Source organism: Ammospiza caudacuta, chromosome 17 (assembly GCF_027887145.1).
Source record: "Ammospiza caudacuta isolate bAmmCau1 chromosome 17, bAmmCau1.pri, whole genome shotgun sequence".
In the NCBI taxonomy this organism is placed as follows: Eukaryota; Metazoa; Chordata; class Aves; order Passeriformes; family Passerellidae; genus Ammospiza; species Ammospiza caudacuta.
This window is the reverse complement of record NC_080609.1, coordinates 12,043,195-12,063,361: the sequence shown is the minus strand read 5'-3', so window position 1 is coordinate 12,063,361 and position 20,167 is coordinate 12,043,195. Positions and strand designations below refer to the sequence as shown.

Sequence of the window (20,167 nt, the reverse complement as noted above, 5' to 3'; positions counted from 1 at the left end):
CATGTTTCCTTTTCTCTGTATTTTTTTTCCAGATTACTGCGGGAGCAGTGGATCAGAGCCAAATATGAACGAAAAGAGTTCATCCACAGTGAGAAGCAGGAGCCTTATTCTGCAGGTAATGAGAGACACATTTTTGGCTGACAAGTTTTTTGATTTTTAGCACCTTCCTCTCTGTTTAATATGTTCTTTATGTTAATTATTGCCCATATCTCATTAAGCAGAAGTAAGTATGGTCTTGTGCACAAGATCCCTCCTTGTCACTATAGGACATGAAATAACACGATGTGGACTCGCTGCTTTTTCAAGGTAAAAGAGAGTTTTTAAATTTCTGACTCCAACATTTATAGATTTATAAAAGTGTCACCTCTCCAACGGCACTGGACAAACCAACAGTCCATCAAATTTCTCCTCCTCCAGAAAAGAGTGCAAAGCAATAAGTTATTTATGTAAAGTGTGTGAGAAGATTCGTTACAAGAATGTAAACATCAGAAGGCTTAGAAAAACTTCAAAAACCAGGGTGACACCTCCTGGCATTCCCTGCACTTGATTTGGAATATTGGGAATTTGGATACCTGATGGAAATCGCTTATCAAGAGTCTTTCTGTTGATTTCCACGGGCTGTTCCCCAGGAGCAGGTCAGGCCAGCACCAGTGGGTTTGTTTCTGGAGCAGGGGTGTGAAGCTGGATTGAAAGCTGGAGATAAAAGGTGTTGTGTTTGTTTCAGAGCTCATTTCAGAGCTCTTTCAGTGGCCTTGCAGGGGCTGGGGTAGCAGAGCAGTGGCTTAGGTGATTTTCTTGCAGAAGAGCAGGATTTGAGGAGGAGACACAGAGCTCCACTGTGTTTGTTGTGTGGCTGCACCAGCACTAAATGCATGAAATTCGCTGGGTATTTCTTTGCTATATGTAAGGGGCATTTAATTTATTCTGCATATTAAGTAGTTGACACCAGCTATGTGCTTGGATGGCTCTGGGATAATTTTATTAGCAAAGACCATGCTACAGATTAAAGGTTAAAATATTATTTTTCATGATGCTTTTCAAGACTCATAATATGCAGGTAGCTCCAGCAGTTTGCTGTTATGAAAACCACAATTAAATTCTGATCTCATATATTCTCAATTTATGTTTTGAGCATTTCAGCTCTGCTGTGTTGTGTACATGAGGCACACGGTGTGTGGGGAGTATCCATATTCATTGAGAGTACATTTTTATTTTAGATTTTTCTAAAAGCTGTCTGCTGGAGTCAGATGTGTTCTATTAGCAATAAATACTTTGGTTTCTTAGATAATTTTTGAGTGTATCTGCCAATGTGTGTATAATACCCACCCAAGAATGATGTTCCCAATTTCTGTCGTGCAACTTCTGGATATAAAAGCTGGGATTCAACCAAGTGCTTGAGGAAAATGAATAATTTTAAGCACATGATGAGTCCTTTTGACTGTGAGAAGAGTGTGTACCTGGTTAAAGTGAAGTAGGTGCTTCAGTGCTGTGTGGGAAGAAGGGCAGTGTGTTCTGAGCTCTCTGAGAGATATTATAAGAAGAATTCAAAGGGGAGTTTATTTTAGCAGTGTGTTTTGTAGGTGTTCTTCAGTAATGTGGCTGCATAATATTTAACTGCACGCTGAAGTGATGGGGTTTTCTCACCTCTCTTTGAAGTTCAAAAGCCATTAAATACAGAATAGAGGAGAAGAGGGTGAGCCATTTTCAGTGAGCAGGGCTCTGGGGAGGAGGAGGGGAAGAGAAGCAGCCTGGTGGGCATCGTGTAAGTGGTGTGTGAGTGATTTTACTTTGTGAAGTGTCTCTGAGATTGGCACTATCTCCAAAACCCAGCACAGGAGCCGCACAAATGACCTGGGATGTCATTTGTTGGTTGTCCTGACAGTAAATTCCAAGGGGAGCTTTGGCCAGGTGGCTCCTCCTTAGGGGGACCAGGTTGATGTTAGAAGAAAACAAAGCTGGGGATGCACGCACCAAACACTCCCTTCTGCTGCACCATCACAGCCCCAGGTGTGGCTGCCCCCTGTCCTTCACCCTGTGCCAAAAAATGCTTTTCCACTGACCTGAACTGTCTGTGAGCAAACCACGGTGCCACCAACACCAGGGTGTCCTCCTGCCCACCCCACATCCAGTTGTGTCTCACTGGGGTGTTCCTCTATCTCTGTTCCTTCCTAATGCTGTCTCAAACCATTTTTCCTCACCCTCCTGAATTCCCTGGAGCAGTGTCAGGTTACCAGTTTCTAAGCATGAAACATTTTGTTGCTAATAGAAATGTCAGTATCCATTTTCTCGTGTTCGCTGGAAGATTTAATTCCATTTTCCAGTCCCAGGGGCTATTTTGCATTCTGATGTTTGTTCAATAATTGCATGAAAAAATAAGAAAAATGCTATACTGGAATAGTTTCAAGCAACATCCTTTTCCAGGCAGCCTGATGGTACCCTGGTCAGAAATTCAGTGTCTTTCAGAATATCCTTTGGGGAGAGACTGTCTGGAGCCTGTAGATGCCAGGCAGGAGCTCTCACAGCATTTCTGCTGCCAGACTCAGGAGCAATGAGCCTGGGGACAGGAGTGTCAGATGTGCAGGTCAGGGCTGAGGGAGTGCAGGGAAGCATCCTCACAGAGGGGCATGCAGCAAAATTCAGCTTCTGGGGAGGGGGGGATGAATCACAGGAGTGTGGGATGCAAAGGCAGCAGCTGCCCCAAAGGGTCTCGCATTTCTCCCAAACTGCTGGGAAACCTCTGCCTCGGGGGATGCAGAGTGGTGCCAGGTAGCAGGATCAGAACTGGGAAACAAAGACACTTCTCATGTGCAGAAATCCCCAGTGTGGGCAGTGCTGAGCACTGAAAGCAGCTCTGGAGCCTGGCTGTGGATCCCTGGGTGCTGGTTCAGGCCCCAGTGAGATCTCCCCTATGGGGATGTGCAGTCACAGCCACTCACCCTCGGTGGGAAACTCTCAGGGTTTCTGTGGTCAAGGTGGCCCCAAGGTGTCAGAAATTCTCTTTTTTCCCAGCCCTGAGATCGAAGAAGGAGTCAGGATTGCTCAGCTGTGGTTTTCAAGGTTGTTTATTCTCTGTTATCTATAACATTGTTTTTCTGACCTGCTGAGCTCTGTCCAGCAGGTTGGTTCATGGCACATTGACTGCCCTCAGGGTGGTGTTATCTTTTTATATTAAAAGCTACGTGTACTTTATTTACAATAATTTTCCAATACCTATCACCTATGTTAGACAGTGGGTTTCTAGTCTAAACCAATCCAAAAGTGCCACCAGCACCCAGAAGATGGAGGACAAGAAGAAGAAAGAAGAATGACAAGGCACACCCAAATCCCTCCATCTTGACTTCTGAACCCCCATTCTAAAAACCCTAAAATTCTATTTTTCTACCTTGTGACAAACTAACTATCATTCTCATTAAACTCTCATGGCTTGAATCCTCATATAAAGCTGGTAATTGTTTCCATGGGTTAAAATCAAAGCCTGAGGTGTCTTTGACTCTGTGCCAAGGTCTCTGAGCCCCTGGCCAGGGCAGCCAGAGGGATGTCCTGGGTTCTGACAGGAGATCACAGTGGAAACTCCTAAAAGGGAGATTTAGAGTTCCTGGCTCCCTAGGAAGCCTTGGAGCACACACCCTTTCAGCTGCTCTGCCCCGTTAGTGTCTCAGACTGATGGTTCTGTTGTTAATGAGAATATCAGCACCATTGACTGCAGAGCTCAGATGGTGCAGTGAGATCAGTAAAACTGTGATTAAATGTTTCAGTGATCCACTATTGATTCCCAGAGACATCCTCTTATACATTTGAGCTCTTCATTCAGCTGTAGTATGAGCTAAATAATTTGTTTGCCCTGGCTAGACTTCATGAAACAAAACATTATTTACACCCCAGCAATCCTAATTAACACCATGGCCACATCCCTTTCTCTAGCAGTACATTTCTTGTACAACAGCACAGAATGATGCCAGTCTTGAGATTCTCACATTAACGTGGTTCAGGTTGGCTTTATCCCTTCTGGTAAATGAACTGGCAAAATTACTGTCAGTCCTCAGCTAATTGTCCCTCCTAAAGGAGTTTAATGGGGCATGGGTGCTGAATTCTCCTGGAAACAGGGGCCAGTTGTAATTGCCAACAAAGTCTGGATCTGTATCTCAAGGCAATTGCAGGGTTTGATAAATTTTAAAAATGTCTTGATCACTTTTAAAAAGCTTGGTTGTTTTCCACTGCTGTTGATAGATGGCTGTTATGGCAGTGCTTTCCAGAGGATCTGCTGGAAGTTAGTTCAGTTGGGTGCTCCTGATTTCCCTTAATCAAAGGGATTTATTTTAACCAAGGGAGAGGAGGAGGAAGCAAAAGGAAACAGTATTTGTGGGGCTGGAGCACTGTGATGATAAACTGGCCAAGGTGCAGCTGCTCTGATGCATCTCAGGCTACAGATGAGAGAATGGGAACGTGGCTGAGAACAGAAGGGAATTGTTTGCCCTTTGAACTTTGACTGCTTTCATTCATTGCTCTTGGGAAGCTGGGGCTCCTCAGCTGATAAAAATTGCCACAGGTCCCATGGAAGTGTTTTAGGAATCCAGATTTGCACCAGGTGAAGGTTTAAACCCTGTCCTTTGGGGTGGAAGTTGGAGAACTGGGATTATTTGACTGGTAGATCCACAGATGGGTGGGATGATCTCTTGGGTTGCAGAGTAAAATAATGTGGAGCTACTGCAACCTGAGATGGCCTGTGAGCTTCCACTGGAGCTGCTGGGAAGTTGGGACACATAGGCAAAACTTGGGGCATATTAAAGCCAGTAGTGTTGGGGCTTTAGGCTCTGTTGGATTGTATTCCTGTATTTATAGTGCTGTGGGCTGGATCGTGTTGTCACCATTCAGGTGAGCTGGGGTTTATCCAGGCAGCATTTCTCTGGAGGTGCCTATTTGCTTGTTCCATCTTCTGTCAGCACCCTTAGGATTACTTGGCTTCTGTGTTGTTTCCTATTTGTCTGCAAATATGATGGCAAAATAAATTATGAGACATAAAAGAACACCCTAAAATAGTAAAATCTGTTAATGTGCACTTTCCATTCCATGAGGCTCTTGCATAATTTGGGCAGCAGTTTGAATTAATTTTCCCCTGCACTCACACAGTTGGAAGGAGCTCTGACTGCAAAGCACTGGAGAAAACACAGGGGACACAAAAATGTCCTTCCCCAGTGTGAGAACAGACCCTTATTAGCTCAGTGTGACCTGCAGTGATGTAATGCAGTTTATTTTGGGCCTCATCAGACAAAACAGTGAGCAGTGTTGCAGTTCAAATCCAATTATTTTAACTGACAGAGCTGATCCTCTGCTGTCTCTTACCCCACTTCCTCCAGCTAGTGAGGAGCTGTGGGTGTCAGAGCCACACCAGCTCTGCTCTGGGCTTTTTCACCACCTCAGAAGGAAATTACAGGGCTGAGCAGCACCCGGGGAGCAAACCAGTGCTAATGGCAGCCTCAGAGGACACGGGGTTTTCTGCACATCAGACAGCCCAAAGCACTGAGCAAAGAAATGAAGCATCAGCCTGAGGGGGGGCTGCTGGTGCCCTTTGCTGAGCCCTGAGCACTCGGGGTGTGTCAGGAGCTGCTGCTGCAGGAGGGTGTGAAGCCACAGGAGAACCATCCCCTCCCTTTGCTCTGCAAACAAATAAACAAATAAACTCTGCAGGGAAACCCAGGGTGGAGCTGGGCTGGGGACAGGAGGGGTGGGGACACTGTGGGGGTGGGAGGAGGGATGGAAATGGATGGATGGATGGATGGATGGATGGATGGATGGATGGATGGATGGATGGATGGATGGATGGATGGATGGATGGATGGATGGGGACAGGCAGGGTCTCCTGATCTGGGGGTGAAGAGGGTGAGAGTGGAGAGGGCTGCAGGCTCAGGGGAGCAGGGCACCTCCTGTGCAGTGTGCAGGTTTTAGTGCTGCACAGGGCTGGGGTGGAGCTGTGGCTGCCCCACAGGGGTGTTTGTGTTCTCCCCAGGTGCTGTCACATGCACAGCCTTACCTGTGCCAGGGAATCACTGCCCTGGCCTTGGGGCAGCTCCTGTGCTGCAGGGAAGGACCAGGAGAGAAAAGGGTGCTGGTGAGAAGGTTTAAAGAAATAACAAAGTCCCCATTCAGGGCCCTGTAGCAGTGTGAGGGTTGTGGCAGAGTGTTCCCAGATTTGGGCTCCCACGAGAGGTACAAGAGAGACAAAGGTGGGTTGCGTTGTTGGGGTTTTTTTCCTATTTCTTGTGCTGGTTTATGCTGTCTGGAAGTCTTTATGTGGAACACTGCTCCATCCCACTGGACCTGCTCCATGGTCAGAGCATCAGCCCTGTGGGAATGACCTGATAAGGGTGAGACAGAGCTGATGTGTGAAACCAGCTCCTTGCAAGTGGGGAGCAGTGCTGTAAGTCCTTCCTGTAGCATCCTTTATCTGCTGACAACTGGACCTGCATCTTAAATAGGAGAGTTAAACCAAACCCCTGTTGCTGAGGGGTTGTCAGCTAAACCAGGAGCTGCTTTTAGCACTGGGGAGGGTTTGAGCCAGCTCATGTGTGTGGTCAGGATGGCAGCCAGCTGCCATCTCAGCTTCTCTCATGCAGACCAGCAGGAAGGTTTAGTTCAGTGTTGTTTTTTCCCCTGGTGCAGCCCACATCCTTGGCTGATGTTCCTCTTTATATTCCCACCAGCTCCAGGGCAGCTCTGCTGGCTTCTCCCAGGTGAGTGTGGTCAGGGAGATGCTGAGCTGAGCCCTGCACAAACACAGAGCAGGATGGGGGCATGGCTGGGGGAAAGGTGAGAGCAGGAGAGGCCAGCCCCTCACAGAATGAGGCAATGCCCCACCATAAAGGTGGTTCTGGGGATGAGGATGATTTTTTAAATTACCCCATTGCTTTATATGTGAGAAAGAGAGAGGAGTGTTCAGCAACTACAGGAACCACATCTGGCTGAAATTATCCAAGATGCTGGGAAGGCAGAGGGGGAGAGATGGATGAGCAATGCTCACAGAAGCCTTGGTTCCTTAGGAAACAGCTCACAGGAGCGGCAAGAGAAACCACGAGATAAGAGCAGCCGTGTGAGGGTTATCAGCAGCATCTCACCGGGCTCTGTGCAGGCACCGTGTGCTGTAGGGGAGCACAGAGGTGCAGAGCAAGGTCACCCACCTGCCTGGGTGCCTGGGCTGTGCAGGAGCATCCCAGTGCCCTCCAGGGGCTGGGTGGCATTGCCTGGTTTGGGGTTGGTGTGTGTGAGGCAATCCTCCATCATTTCCATGCTGTGCTGGTGTGGGGCAGGGCTGTGCCTCCTCTCTGACCTGACAAGGCACAGAAATTCCTCAGCATCCTTTGGTTTTCCTTTTCCTTAAACCTTTTCTCCCTTCCCCCAGTTCCTTATGAGCTTACATCATCTCCTTGTGCTAAAAATAGCCTTTGGGGTGGGAGAGAAGCTGCAGCTTCACCTGCCCTTTGTTTGGGGCTACAGCACCAGCCCAGGGCAGCCTCTGCCAGTGTCAGGGTGTCTGAGTGTCTGGGCGTCCGTCTGGGTGTCCAGATGTCCAAGACTGGAGCAGCTCCACCAGCTGTGTCACTGATGTTGCAATGGCAGCTTAGTTTGTAAATGGGCCACGAGTGCTTTGCTAAACAAAATCAGTTTCTAATCCTCACTGTCTGCTTGGAGTTTGGGGCAGTGCTGGAATCTCTGGAGGGATTGTGATGTTTGTGCTCCTGTACCCAAACCCATACCAGGTGCTGGAATCTGCAGGGGTTGTGATGTTTGTGCTCCTGCACCCAAACCCAGAGTTTGGGGCAGTGCTGGAATCTCTGCAGGGATGGTGATGTTTGTGTTCCCGTACCCAAATCCAGAGTTTGGAGTGGTGCTGGAATCCGTGCAGAGCAGTTGTGATGTTGGTGTCCCTGTATCTAAACCCAGAGTTTAGAGCAATGGTGGAATCCCTGCAGGGATTGTGATGTTTGTGCTCCTGTACCCAAACCTGGTGTTTGGGGCAGTGCTGGAATCTCTGCAGAGCAGTTTGATGTTGATGTTCCTGTACCCAAATCTGAGCCCTGGCCCTGGAGGTATTTCTGCTGAGGGCACTGAGGTTTGAAATGTCACTGTATAAACACCAGCTCACGTTGGACTCTGAATACCACAGTAAAAGCTTTAGTGCCACATAATGCTGTGAATTTATAAATGGCCCTGAAAGCCCTGGCTGTGTTAGGTGTGTGTAAAGTGAATAATATCATGTAAATAAAGAGTTTATTTTCCCCTCATTCTGCTTTTTTTGCTGGCATGTTTCCTGTTAATGCCAGTGGCTTGCCTCCTGATTTACACCATATATAGAAATGTAGAAAAAGCCTAATTATAATTGGCTCTTCTAACATTTTGTGAGTTGAACTTCTGAAAATACTGGCTGCATCTTGATCCAAAGGTCTGAAATTTTTCAGAAGTTGCTGTGAGTGTAAATCTCTATTTAACCTCAATGCAGATGTGGCTGATGGGCACACAGCTGTCAAAAGCTTTAGCCGGCCTTGATCTTAGTTTGTAGAGAGGAATTTTCAATCTAGAGAAATAAGTTAATTTATTTCTACTTAATAACCTCCAAAAGAAGTTGCTGCTTGGCTCTGACTGCTTTTTAATGTCACTGTTATCTGATGCTAGTTATAAAATGGATTAAATTCTCTTCTGATGCTTGAAAGGCTCAAGCATTAGAACGGGGCTTTGAGAGGAGCTCCATCATTTTCTGCTCTGCCCCTCACTGATGGGAAGCTCTTGTTTTCGTGGCTCAGGGCATCAGGAAGATGTGACTGTCACAGGATCTGTGGAGCATCCCTCACTGTGGGATGCTTTTTTGTGCTGTCTTAGCCTCTCTATTCCTGTAAGAAGATTCCTCATAGACCTAGAGATGGAAATAAAAAACTACTAGCAGCGTGGTTAAAAAGCAGCAAAAATCTGGTATTTTGTGGAGAATTCATGTTGGCTTTTGCAAAGCAGAGGTGTGGGCATGGAGGGGTAGATGTTTTGTGGTAGGGAACCATGGCACCCGTTCCCTGCAGTGCATCTTGGTGTGCTGGGATTGCATCAGTGCTGCCTGCTGTTAAATCCATTTCCAGTAAATTCCCAGCAGTTGATCCCAGTATTTGGCTGAACCAAAGCTCCATGTCTGGCTCTCTCTGGATTTCAGCAAAACCCTGTCACAAATCTCTGCCCTGAGTGCTGCCCCAGCTGCAGGGTCCCAAAGCCTGGCTGCATTTCCCTGCTCCCAGCTGGCACCAGGGGCAGCTCCTGGGCTGGGCAGGGGCACCCAGGGCAGCTGGAGGTGGGCTGAGCTCTGGGCAGGCTGATTTGGGCTGAATGAGCAGCTCAGGGCACAGGGATGCTGCACCTCTGGCACAACCTCTGCCCAGTCTCAGTGTCCCAGAGGATGCAGTGATTTGGCATCACAGCCAGGCAGGGATTGCAGCAGGGAATTTGGATTCTTGGCTGGGTTCTGCAGCCTGCTGTGAGCTTGGGGCTGGGCAGGTTCTGCTGGTGCTTCTCTTTGTGGTCACGGGAGCAGTGGGGAGCAGGCAGGGAGGGATGCAGGATGTCAGCCTAAGTGGCAGCAGGGCTCTGGCCCTCTCCAGAAAGGATGCAGCCTCCACTGTTGGCTTTTTAAAGGAACATTTTAGCATTTCAAGGATGCTCAAGAGCATTTTGGTTGTTGTTTTGCTCTGAGTGCTGTACAGGTGCCCCCCCAAAGCAGCCCCTGATCAGAGGTTCCCATCAGAGGGCTGTGAGTGCCTGGTGGGAATTGCAGACCCTGCAGCTCTCCCAGGCCAGCCCAAGGTCACTGGAGGCTGCTGTGCTGCTGTCAGGAGTGGGTTAAAGCACGAGCATCCCTCCAAGGAGCAACCTTGCCTGGCACAGAATCCTCCTTCTGCTGCTGCCCAGCCACAGAGCAGCTTCTGTTCTCCAACCCTGACATCAGCCTGGCTGGGATGTGAGTCACGCTGGGAGCCAGGCCCGGGGAGCTGCTGCCCCTTCCCACAGCCCCTCTGGGAGATGGAGCCTCCCTGGGTGGGTCTGAGCCCCTCTGGGTGGGTCTGAGCCCCTCTGGATCAGTCTGAGCCCCCCTGCTCCCCCCTCACCTGTGCAGCACCTGGGGTGTGTCAGGTGTGACCTTGGCAGCCCCAGGAGCAGGGCAGGACCCCAGTGAGGCTCTGTGAAGTCTGGCATCCATGCCTTGGCACTTGTGCTGTGGATTTTGGGTACAAAAAAAGGGGAATTAAAGCCTAATTTGTTTTGTTTTGGTTTTGGGTTTTTTGGGTTTTTTTGTTTGTGGTTTTCTTTTTTTTTCCAAAAACCTTTTGTCTAATAGGGAGGAAGAGTTTAGGATGAAAGGCTCAGGAGAAAGATTGAAATGGTTGAAGGAGGAAGGTTTGCAGAGCAGTGTGTTCAGCTGAAGCAGGTGGGACCTCAGTGCTGATGCTCAGTCTCCTCTTCATGTCGTCCCAGTGTAATCCTTTATGCATTTAACATTACACAGGTCCACGTCAGGACTTGGTCCAAGAAACCTCTCCCCATCCTCTCCTTGGGGGTTTGAGGGAATTGCAGTCATTGCTTTAAAACAAATGATTTCTTCTTCTTCTTCTGCCCTGGTGTGCCCTGGCCCTGCTGCCATGGCAGGTGGATGGGGAGAGTTCTTTGCAGGGCACTTCTGCTCTCTGCAGCCTCACCCAGAGCACAGCAAAACCTCCCACAGTGAGTGAACAAACATTGAACCAAATTGCCTTGGAAGGAAATGGATCCATCTGAATAAATCCACTCAAAAAAGCAGGAGCAGATCTAAGCCCAGCCAGGCTGGCAGCACCACTGCAGCATCCCCAGTGGGTTTGGGGAGGGCTCTCCTGCCTGGGGTGGGTCCCAGCCTTGCTCCCTGACAGCAAATTCACAACACAAATGGTGTAAACGCCAAAGAGGGCTTTGCTGCAGTGCAGACAGGGCACATCCAAGGGCTGTTTAACAAACTGAACTCAGGAGGAGGATGCAGGGGGAGATGACAGCATGGTTTTTGTCTCACCATTATATTTTCTCGTGCAAGGGGAGCAGGGCTGTGGCGGGGACTCACTCCCATTCCTGATGTGCTGACATTTCCACAGCACTGGCATCATATGAGCAGGAGCTGGAGGAGCCTCTCAGTGCCTCTCAGTGCCTTTCAGTGCTGATTCAGAGCTGGTGCAGCCCCTCTGAAGGAGCTCTGCCGCCTCCTGGGGCTCTGTGGGAATCAGGGGAAGATGCTGCACCGCTTCCCACCCTTGATAAGGATACAGAGTCGCCACCAAAAGGCAAAGGAGAGGGCTCCACATGCAAAAGCTTGTCTTTTAGAGTTAAATTTGGTGCATTTTTATTTTTTTCTGTCTCTCTGAGCTATGGCAAGAGGCCAGCGACTACTGTTATGCTTTCCAGGAAATCCACGAACATTGCAGTGACAAAGTGATGGGGAGGTGATGGATCTTACAGATAGCTGCTGTAGGAAGAAAAACATCTAGCAAAGAGAAAAGCTCTGATGTCTTCAGCTCCTCTAAAGCAGAAAAGCATTTAGGCAGCCAAAAATTGCAGGTGAGAACCTGTGGGTCTGAACTTAGGGCAGGAGGAGCAGCCAGCCCTGGGAGGAGGGAGCACCACTGTGAGCTGAAGCTGGATGCTCACAGCTAGTTTAGGATCCAGCTGTGATTTTAACAGCTGGTTCTGTCAGGCTGCCTTCAGCACAGCTCTGATCCAAGCCTCCATAATTAGCCAAGGAGCAGCAGCTCTCGTGCAAGAGGGGCAGCAGCGATGCTCGAGGCAGGGGAGGCAGAGCAGAGTGGGTGTGAGCCTTGCTGAAAGGCACAAGGGCTGCCCCATGAAATTTTGCATAGTTGGAGGTTGTTTTTTTGGTGGTTTTTTTTTTTTTTTGTTCTCCATCTAATTGTTTTGTGCAAATTTTTTTTTTGTTAGGGGTTTTTTTTTTTTTTCCCCTCTCAGAAAAGCACACCTAAGAAATGTTTCGTTTTGTGTCATTCTGTAACAGAAATATTTACATTTACCAGCTAAAATCAAAAGCATTGAATTTGTGGTTGGTTGAATGTGCTGAACTAGAGCAGTTTCTGGTGGGTGAGGTGCTCTGAGCTCCTGCAGGCTGAATGTGCTGCCCTTGTTCCGGGCTGGGCTCTGGTACTCCCTGGGGATGCCCTGAGGGGTTCCCAGGAGAGCCAGTCCAGCTGGAGAGGACAGACTGTGAGATCAATAAATGTGTGAAACACCCCAATATAATTATCATTGCTCACTCCTGTCCTTGAGCTTTCCCTGTTTGAGGTCAACCAGCTTGAATTAGTGTGTTTTGATATTGCTCAGGCTGCCTGTTCCTGTAACCTTGAGTTTTTGCAGTCAATAAATGGACCTATACCAACTGGAGGCAGCTGAAGGGAGGTACAACGCTTTGTTCTCCATGTCTTGGATGATAAACATTTAAGGAAAGAATAGGAGAACCATCCCTTTGTATTTTCTGTGCTTTGTGAGGGTATTTCTTGGTGCTCCAGTGATTTTACACTGAGCACATTTCACATTCCCTGAGTAATGACACAGGACCAAAAGCTGGGGCATCTTTCTTCCACTAATGAGAAGGGAGCGACCAGGAAGCAATAGGATAACAGAGAGCATGGGAAAGGCTGTTTTCATGGCAACTCATGGTAGCTTAATTCAATTCCTGCTACAGAAAGATCTGTTTCACTCTGGAGACCTGGGCAGGGCTGGGCAGTTTCTGCCTCTCACCAGATAAAGAACATTCTCCAGGGTGAGGTCATGTCTTTTCTGGAGTTTGCCAGAGATGCAGCTGAGTTAGATCAGCCTCAGCTCTGAACCAGAGCATTTGCTGATGCTTCTTCCTTGCCCACACCAGCCCACACCCACCTGCATTTCCCCCTGTAGTGAACTCACCTGAGTTTTCACCTTGAAATCCCTGGTGCAGCAGTGGAGGAATTGTCCACACCCCACTTCTTACACTGAAATGGGGCAGGGAGGTGCCTCCCCTGCTGAATGGGGCTGGTTTTACAAATGCTGCTGCTGTTGAGGTGCAGACACAGCAGCCACCTCCAGTCTGATAACCAGGGCAGCCCCTGAGGGACACAGGCACGGCAGTAACAAACAGCATGTCCCAAAATACCTAAAAGACAACGAGGCTGCTCAGCAGGGAGTGAATTTCAAGCTTTCACGCATGGCAGAGGGTGGAAGAAAATTTTAGCCTGGCTAAGTCAGTGGGAATTTTGGTTGGTGATTTATTGGGACAGAATTTAGCTTTGATTTATATAATTCTAGGAGTTCATTAAGTGGGATTATGCTGCTCCAGGGAATGGGAGGTGATAGTTCTGGAAAAATCAAGGCATGCAAATGTCCTTGCGCAACCTGGAGGTTGTGGCTGTGCTGCCAAATGCTCCATCCCTGATAGCACAGCTGCCAGAGCATCGTGTACCAGCTGATTTCTGGGACAGCTTGAACACCAGCAGCCAGGGCAGAAACGAGTCCTAAATTAAAAAATTCTGCTTTCCTGTATGAAGTTTTCACTGTAAATGCATTGAACACTCAATAAAAGACGTTCAGGAGCCAACAGCAGCACTGCAGCAGATCTGCTCGAAGCCATTTGGATTTCTGTTCAAAGCAGAGAAAGAGGAGTGCCAGGTGTGATAATGGCTTTCCATGATTTGTGACTGTATGGAAATGCTTTATTCCTGTGTGGGGGAATGCTTTATTCCAGGATGCCCCAGAACACAGAGTCCTAAACTCATCTAAAGTCTGTGGTGAACTTCTCTGCTGACTCCTCTCCAGCTCTGTTGGGGGTTCAAATTCATCTCATCCTTGCTTGCACTGATCTGCGTGAGCAGCTGAGCTTTTGTTTATTGGTGTGGGGAACAGATCCACCAAAAGCTCTTCAGGCTCAGAGGCTGTTTTAGCCTGATCCCCTAGGTGTGGTTTGAGGATGCCTGTGTGAAATGCAGACCTGCGGGTGGCTCCTGGTGCTCTGGAGGTGTTTGAGCAGCCGCAGGTTGGTGGATCCCTGCTGGTGTCAGGGTTCCTTTGCCTTTTTCAGTCTCACCTCTTGGCTTTCTGCATGTGGGGCTGCAGGTGGGCTCTCCCTTGTCCTGCAGAGGCAGGACCAGCTCTGTGTGGGCATCCCTGGGGATGGTGGTGTGGGATGGTGGCAGAGCTCCTCCATGGGGAGGGAAGGCTGTGGGGACATCTGAGCTAAACTCAGTGGCTGCAGTGAGGATTTTTTGGAGTGTTTATGTCTCACCCACGGAGAATCCTTGCCCTGTGGTTTGGGAGTGGTTTGGCTCTCAGGATTCAGCGCCTGAGGTGAGCTGCTGCAGGATTATTGTGAGTTAGTGCCACATGCCTGCCTTTAACCCTGGCTTTGCATCTGTATCAGGCTTTGAGTGCACTCACTGCTGCTAAACGGGCTGAACATCACACAGGGAGCCTCCCATCTTCTATTATGAAAGACTGGCTTCAAAAGAGCAGAACCTGAAGGTTATTTACCTGGAACAGGATTTTCTTTCTCCAAGCAGCAGCAGCAGATCCCAGGTGGGTGTTGCAGGGATGCCACTGGAAGAGGAAGCATTTGATTTCCAAGTAAAATTAGATTCCACATTCAATTCTCAGCAGTGTAAGTGCAAGGCTTCCAGTAAAGACATTTTCTGTAGCAGGGGGTTGTAACATCTCCCAGCAGATACAATCAAATTGTGCTTGCAGCAGGCAGCTGTGGCCTTATCTTTAATATGTAAACACTTGCTCAATAATTAGGTTAGCACGGAAGTTGTACTGTATCGATGGTCAATTATAAGATAAACTGATAAAAGGGAGGATGTGGCTGTCTTCTGAATTAAACCTGATATGCCTGCAGTAGTCAGGTGAAGACTTGAGAATTGCATAATTTGTGTTTTCTCCTCATACTTGTTCCCACGCAGGGTTTTCGGAGGAGGTGAGCGCTCACTGGGAGATCAATATCACTCCACAAAAGCAAATTTCTCTATGATGAGTGTCCTTTGCACCACCTCACCCTCCAGTTGCTTGCCCAGTGGCTGCCACCCCCTGCTGCCCTGATTTCCCTTTTTTTATTGCTCTGATGGCTTCCCAAGCTCTGCAGAGGCTCCTGTGTGTCCTGGTCCTGCTGCACTCAGTGGCACCAGGGGCAGGGTGATCCCACCTGGGATCCTGAGATCCCTGTGATCCCTCCTGAGATCCCTGTGATCCCACCTGGGATCCTGAGATCCCTGTGATCCCACCTGAGATCCCAGTGATCCCACCTGGGATCCTGAGATCCCTGTGATCCCACCTGAGATCCCTGTGATCCCTCCTGAGATCTTTGTGATCCCACCTGGAATCCTGAGATCCCTGTGATCCCACCTGAGATCTCTGTGATCCCACCTGGGATCCTGAGGTCCCTGTGATCCCTCCTGAGATCTCTGTGATCCCACCTGGGATCCTGAGAGCCCTGTGATCCCACCTGAGGTCCCTCCCAGAGGATGAATGGCTGTGCTGATGCCTTTGTCACCTGAGAGCTGCTCCGTGGGGAATCTAACATGTGATTAAAGGGACCAGTTAAAAACAGCTTAGGAAGCTGGATTAGGTGCATGATCTCTTATTGTGGCTCCTTTTAGCTGACAGCCCACTGAAAGAAGGGGGGTCTGGATTACATGGAGAAACATCAGGCTTGACAGGAGTGTTTTCTGACTGTTCGGCTTAGTGGTGTCATGTACAATTTTAATCTGATTTAAATAGTGGCAAACATCACAGGCTTAATGGATTTCAGCTTTATTACTGGGGCTTTGCTGAGGAGCAGTTTGGATTTTCAGCTGTGAGCCACCAGTGCAAGTGTGCTCACGATTAAGTGGGGCTGGAAACCCGGGGATGGACCTTGCATTTCAATGCCCCATGCCTGTGTGGGGGCACAGACCTGTCCTTTCTGTCAGCCTCAGGACCACAATGTGTAATTGAGCTCAGCCCCATGATCCTTCCACAGAGATGATGCATTTGGCTCCGTTTTCCGCACTGGTCCCAGGTGCTGGGGAGCACCTCCTTACATTGCAAAATCAAGGTGATAATATCGTCTTGTAGTCATCTGGAGAATTGGTTTTCCATGCTTGGCTTCGGCCTTGGAGTTGTTCCTCACATGATCTAAAATGATCTCTGTGCTCTGCTTTAGGTGTCGTGGGTTGTTCTTGACTTCCCATGGTGAGGCTTTGTCTGGTCTCTGCTGGGCCAGTTTGGGGTGATTTGTCTGGAGGAGAAAGTCCCTGAGGACACTGACACCTGCCTTTCCACAGAGATGTGGTCCTGCCTCTAAATGAGTCTTTTGGGGTGGGTTTTTTTTACATTGTGGGAGAAGTTGCTGAGGAAGAAATCAGTATTGAAGGTGGTTTTATAAAACAGTGTTGGCTGTTTGGATCTGACTTCAGATCCAAGTTACCATTTCAGGACCTGTTGGTCACTGAGGCCTGGTCAACTGCTTGGTGCTCTGGGCCCTGCATGAGCAGAAAAAGTAGGAAAAAGGGAACATCAGCCACTGCAAGTTCTCCTTTTATCAGTAAAGAGAAGTGTGTGTTCCTAATCCCTTTCTGTGCCACCTCACACCACTGACCTGAGGTTTCATCTCCTTCCAGCCCTGAGCTGAACATTGGTGAGGATGTTTTCCCTCAGAAGGCCAAGGAGATGTCTGCACAACGTTATCTGAATCATCCACTAAATCCTGGCTTTCTGTCTGCTGTAGCCATTCAAGCACTAATTGCCTTTGATTAAGTCAGTCGTTGGCAGAGTGAGTGGGTTAATTGGGTATTGTGGAAGCAATCAATCTCATCAGCTGCTTGCATCCATAGCTGAAGTGACAATGCAGTGGGACAATAATTGTTTTATGAGCTCCTGGAAGGCAGCAGAGGCAGACTGGATGACAACATGAAACCCTTCTCTGTGAAATGGCCTTTTGGAAAGGTAATTTGGATGCTAAGTGCTCATTAGGAGAGGACTGATTGATTGGGAGCTGGGGAATGTTGTCCCTCTAACACGTGTGTGCACAAGAAATGGTGTGGGTGTCAGGGTGCTGCACTTGGGGGTTCCTGGGCTCTTTGGCCTGGCTGGATGAGCTGTGAGGAGGATGTGGTGTCCTAAATGGGGAGGAAAAGTTGTCTTAAGGGAGATCATTCCCTTCTCAGCCATCACCCACCCTGCCTTAGGTGCACCAAGCACTGACCTCTCAGGGCTCCTGGGGGCTGGAGCATCACTGACCTCATTTTCTGCTTGCTGAGGCTGTAATTTCCAAAGAACTGAACTGTGCAGGGGCAGCAGCAGCTCCTGGTGGCTCCTGGCCTGGCAGTTCAGGAGGGGACGGATTTCCATCTCAGCATCAGGTGCCTCCTGCCATGGGGATGCTGAGACACCTCCAGCATGGCTGTGCCTGCACTGCTCACTGTGGGACCTGCAGGAAATGCATTATCCAGAGATGGATTATTGCAGGGAACTTCTGAGCTCCTCAAACAGGCAAAAAAACCAGGCAAAAAGAGCAATCTGCTGGTGCTGTGCAGCGGAGCAGGGTGCAAGCTCTGAGGGATTTGAGGACCTGGACCCTGCTTGCATCTGGGGGATTGGGGCAAAGAGTGATGTTTTCATTCCATGAGCAAACTTCATATTCCTTGGTTTATGACTTTTATTGGAATGCAAATTCTCAGAGTATGCAAGTTGAATTGATTGAAATGTCTTGCCTTGATGGTGGCTGAGTGCTGCAGGAAGAAATGTTACAGCCTAGAGCAGTCAAACCATTCACACTGGCATGGCTAAACAAGTTGTTTTTGCAACCCTGTTCAAAGTCCAGTCTGTAAGGAAAATACAGAATTTGCCACCTTCTCCATCCAGCCCTCTCACTGTGGGCAGCAGGGTTTATTTCACAGGAATGTGCTTCAGACTCTTTGTTCAAAAAGGAGGCTGTGACACGGGGCCAGGGGTGATGGGTGGTGTCAGGGACTCCACACTCAGCTGCTCCAGATAATGATGCAGCTCCTCAACCTCTCAGGAAAGGTGGGCCCACGTGGCCAGTGAGTGCCTGTCCCCTGCCCTGCCCTAATTAACATCTCCCCGTGCTAATGAGGCTGAGTGCTGAGCTCTGGCACTCACAGGAGTGGCCATGCACACCCTGCAATTTTAGCAGCACAGGGAGGGAGCTGGATTTGAATCTTCTCCAAAGCTCTGAATCGGGGTCAATGCACTTCAACTGCTGAGAGGAAGGAAAATGCCTTCTGTAGGAGGAGATGCCCTGCCTGAACTCCAGGAAAATGTGATTCTCTTGGATTACATGCACAAGTGCATTTTTTTTCCTTTTATTCAGCCCCCCATGCTTTGTCTTGCAGTGAGATAAGAAGGCAAGAAACAACACAGTGCTGCATTTGTGTGTGTTGGATACATTCAGGTTTCTTCTGAAAGCCTGGGATCAGACCTGGTGTTACCACAGCCCTAGAAGCATCATGGAAACAAGCAGTTGTGTTGCCTCTTTTCAGGTGAAACTGTGAATAAGGAGCCAAAGAAACCAAATATCAGACATGGTTTTAATTCCCACTTTTGAATGCCTTGCTTAGGATGACAGAAGGAGAAGTCCATGCAAGCTGGTTTTTGCAAACCAGTGGATCTGGTTGTCCTCCTTGCCGGAGGGATTTTTCTTCTCTGAGAGCAAAGGGTAAAACTGAACAAATAATTTTGGTTGCTTCCTGTAATCCACACTCTCAGAGACCAAACCCCCATCATTAACTCAGCTCTGTAAGAGCCTCCTGAGGTGGGGAAGTAGCAATGTCCCTCTTCTTTAAAATGGGGAACTTGAACCCAATGCTGGTGGAAGTCAGATGGAGAGATGGTGGCTACAGCAATGTTCTTTATACAAAATCCTCTCCCTGGCTTCCTCTGCAGCCCCTCAGGCAGGGCAGGGCTGGTACACTGGAGTACCCAGGGGGTGCTGCCAGCTTTGTGTGCCTGAGGGAGCTGCAGCCCCCAGCCCACCTCAGCTGGCACAGGACCATGCACTGTCTTCTTCTCAGCCTGGTGCCGTGTTTTCCTTGGCCCAGAGTTGTAGCTGTGGGAATGAGGTGGGTGTGGAGGTGGCAGTTCCTCAGTTTACCTTGGAGGACACGTACCAGGTGAGAAATGCCCACCTGGGCTGTGTGCCTGTGTCCTGTGCCATTTGCTGGCTGATTGACACTTGGTGGGGCTCTTGAAGGAGTCACAGGTTGGTGCCAGAGCAGCCTGCAGAACAAAGTGGTTGATTTTGCTCCTTGGCAGGTGCAGAAGTGATGCAGAAAAGGTGACAGAAGCAGTGATAGCAATGTTAGCAATGTTAGTGGTGTTTCTTTATCAGTCCTGCCCAGCAGTGCTTTCTGCACTCGTGGTTGGGTGCTGGTGATCCATGGGGTGGTGGCAGGAGGCTGCAGCCCTCGTTCTGTGCCTCAGGAGAGGAGCAAACATGTTGGTGACACGGTGCTGTGTGCTCCAGCACAGCAGCCAGTGGGTGTTGCTGGGCTTCAGCTTCCACCTAATCAGAGCAGCCCCCACAGAATGGTTTGGGTTGGGAGAGACCTTAAAGAAAATCTCATTTCACCCTGGCAGGGGCACCTTCCACTATCCCAAGTTGTTCCAAGCCCCATCCAACCTGGCCTTGGACACTTCCAGGGAAGCAGCCACAGCTTCTCTGGGCAACCTGTGCCAAGGTCTCCCCACCAGGTGCCTCTAAAATACAAAGCTGTTGCTGAGATAGTGCAGCACATCAGACAAGGGAGATAGGCTTTATTTTATGTCACCCTGTTTTTTTAAGATTTTCTAAGCCTTCTGATGCTGACATTCTTGTAGTGAACTTTCTCTCACACTTCCTGTAAATAACTCATTGTTTTGCATTCCTTTATAGAAGAGGAGAGAGTTGATGGACTGTTGGTTTGTCCAGTGTCATTGGAGAGGTGGCTCTGTCACCCTCCAATCCACTGTCACTCTTGGAAAACTATAAATGTTAGAGTCAGAAATTAAACTTCCCTTTTCCTTCACCTTGAGAACAGCGGTGTGAGCTTGTGTTTTTTGGTGTCCTGTAGCGACAATTTTCTGTCTCCAATGCCCTCCAGTGTGAGAT

At 48.8% G+C, this 20,167-nt stretch overlaps 1 protein-coding gene across 1 annotated transcript in view; it reads left to right on the top strand.

Moving 5' to 3' along the window:
* ADAP1 (ArfGAP with dual PH domains 1) overlaps nucleotides 1-20,167 on the top strand; it is a 49,604-nt gene that overhangs the window by 20,717 nt on the left and 8,720 nt on the right. Inside the window, exon 4 of the mRNA XM_058815944.1 lies at nucleotides 33-115. Coding sequence (XP_058671927.1) covers nucleotides 33-115 — 83 coding nt within the window. The remainder of the gene's footprint in view (nucleotides 1-32; nucleotides 116-20,167) is intronic.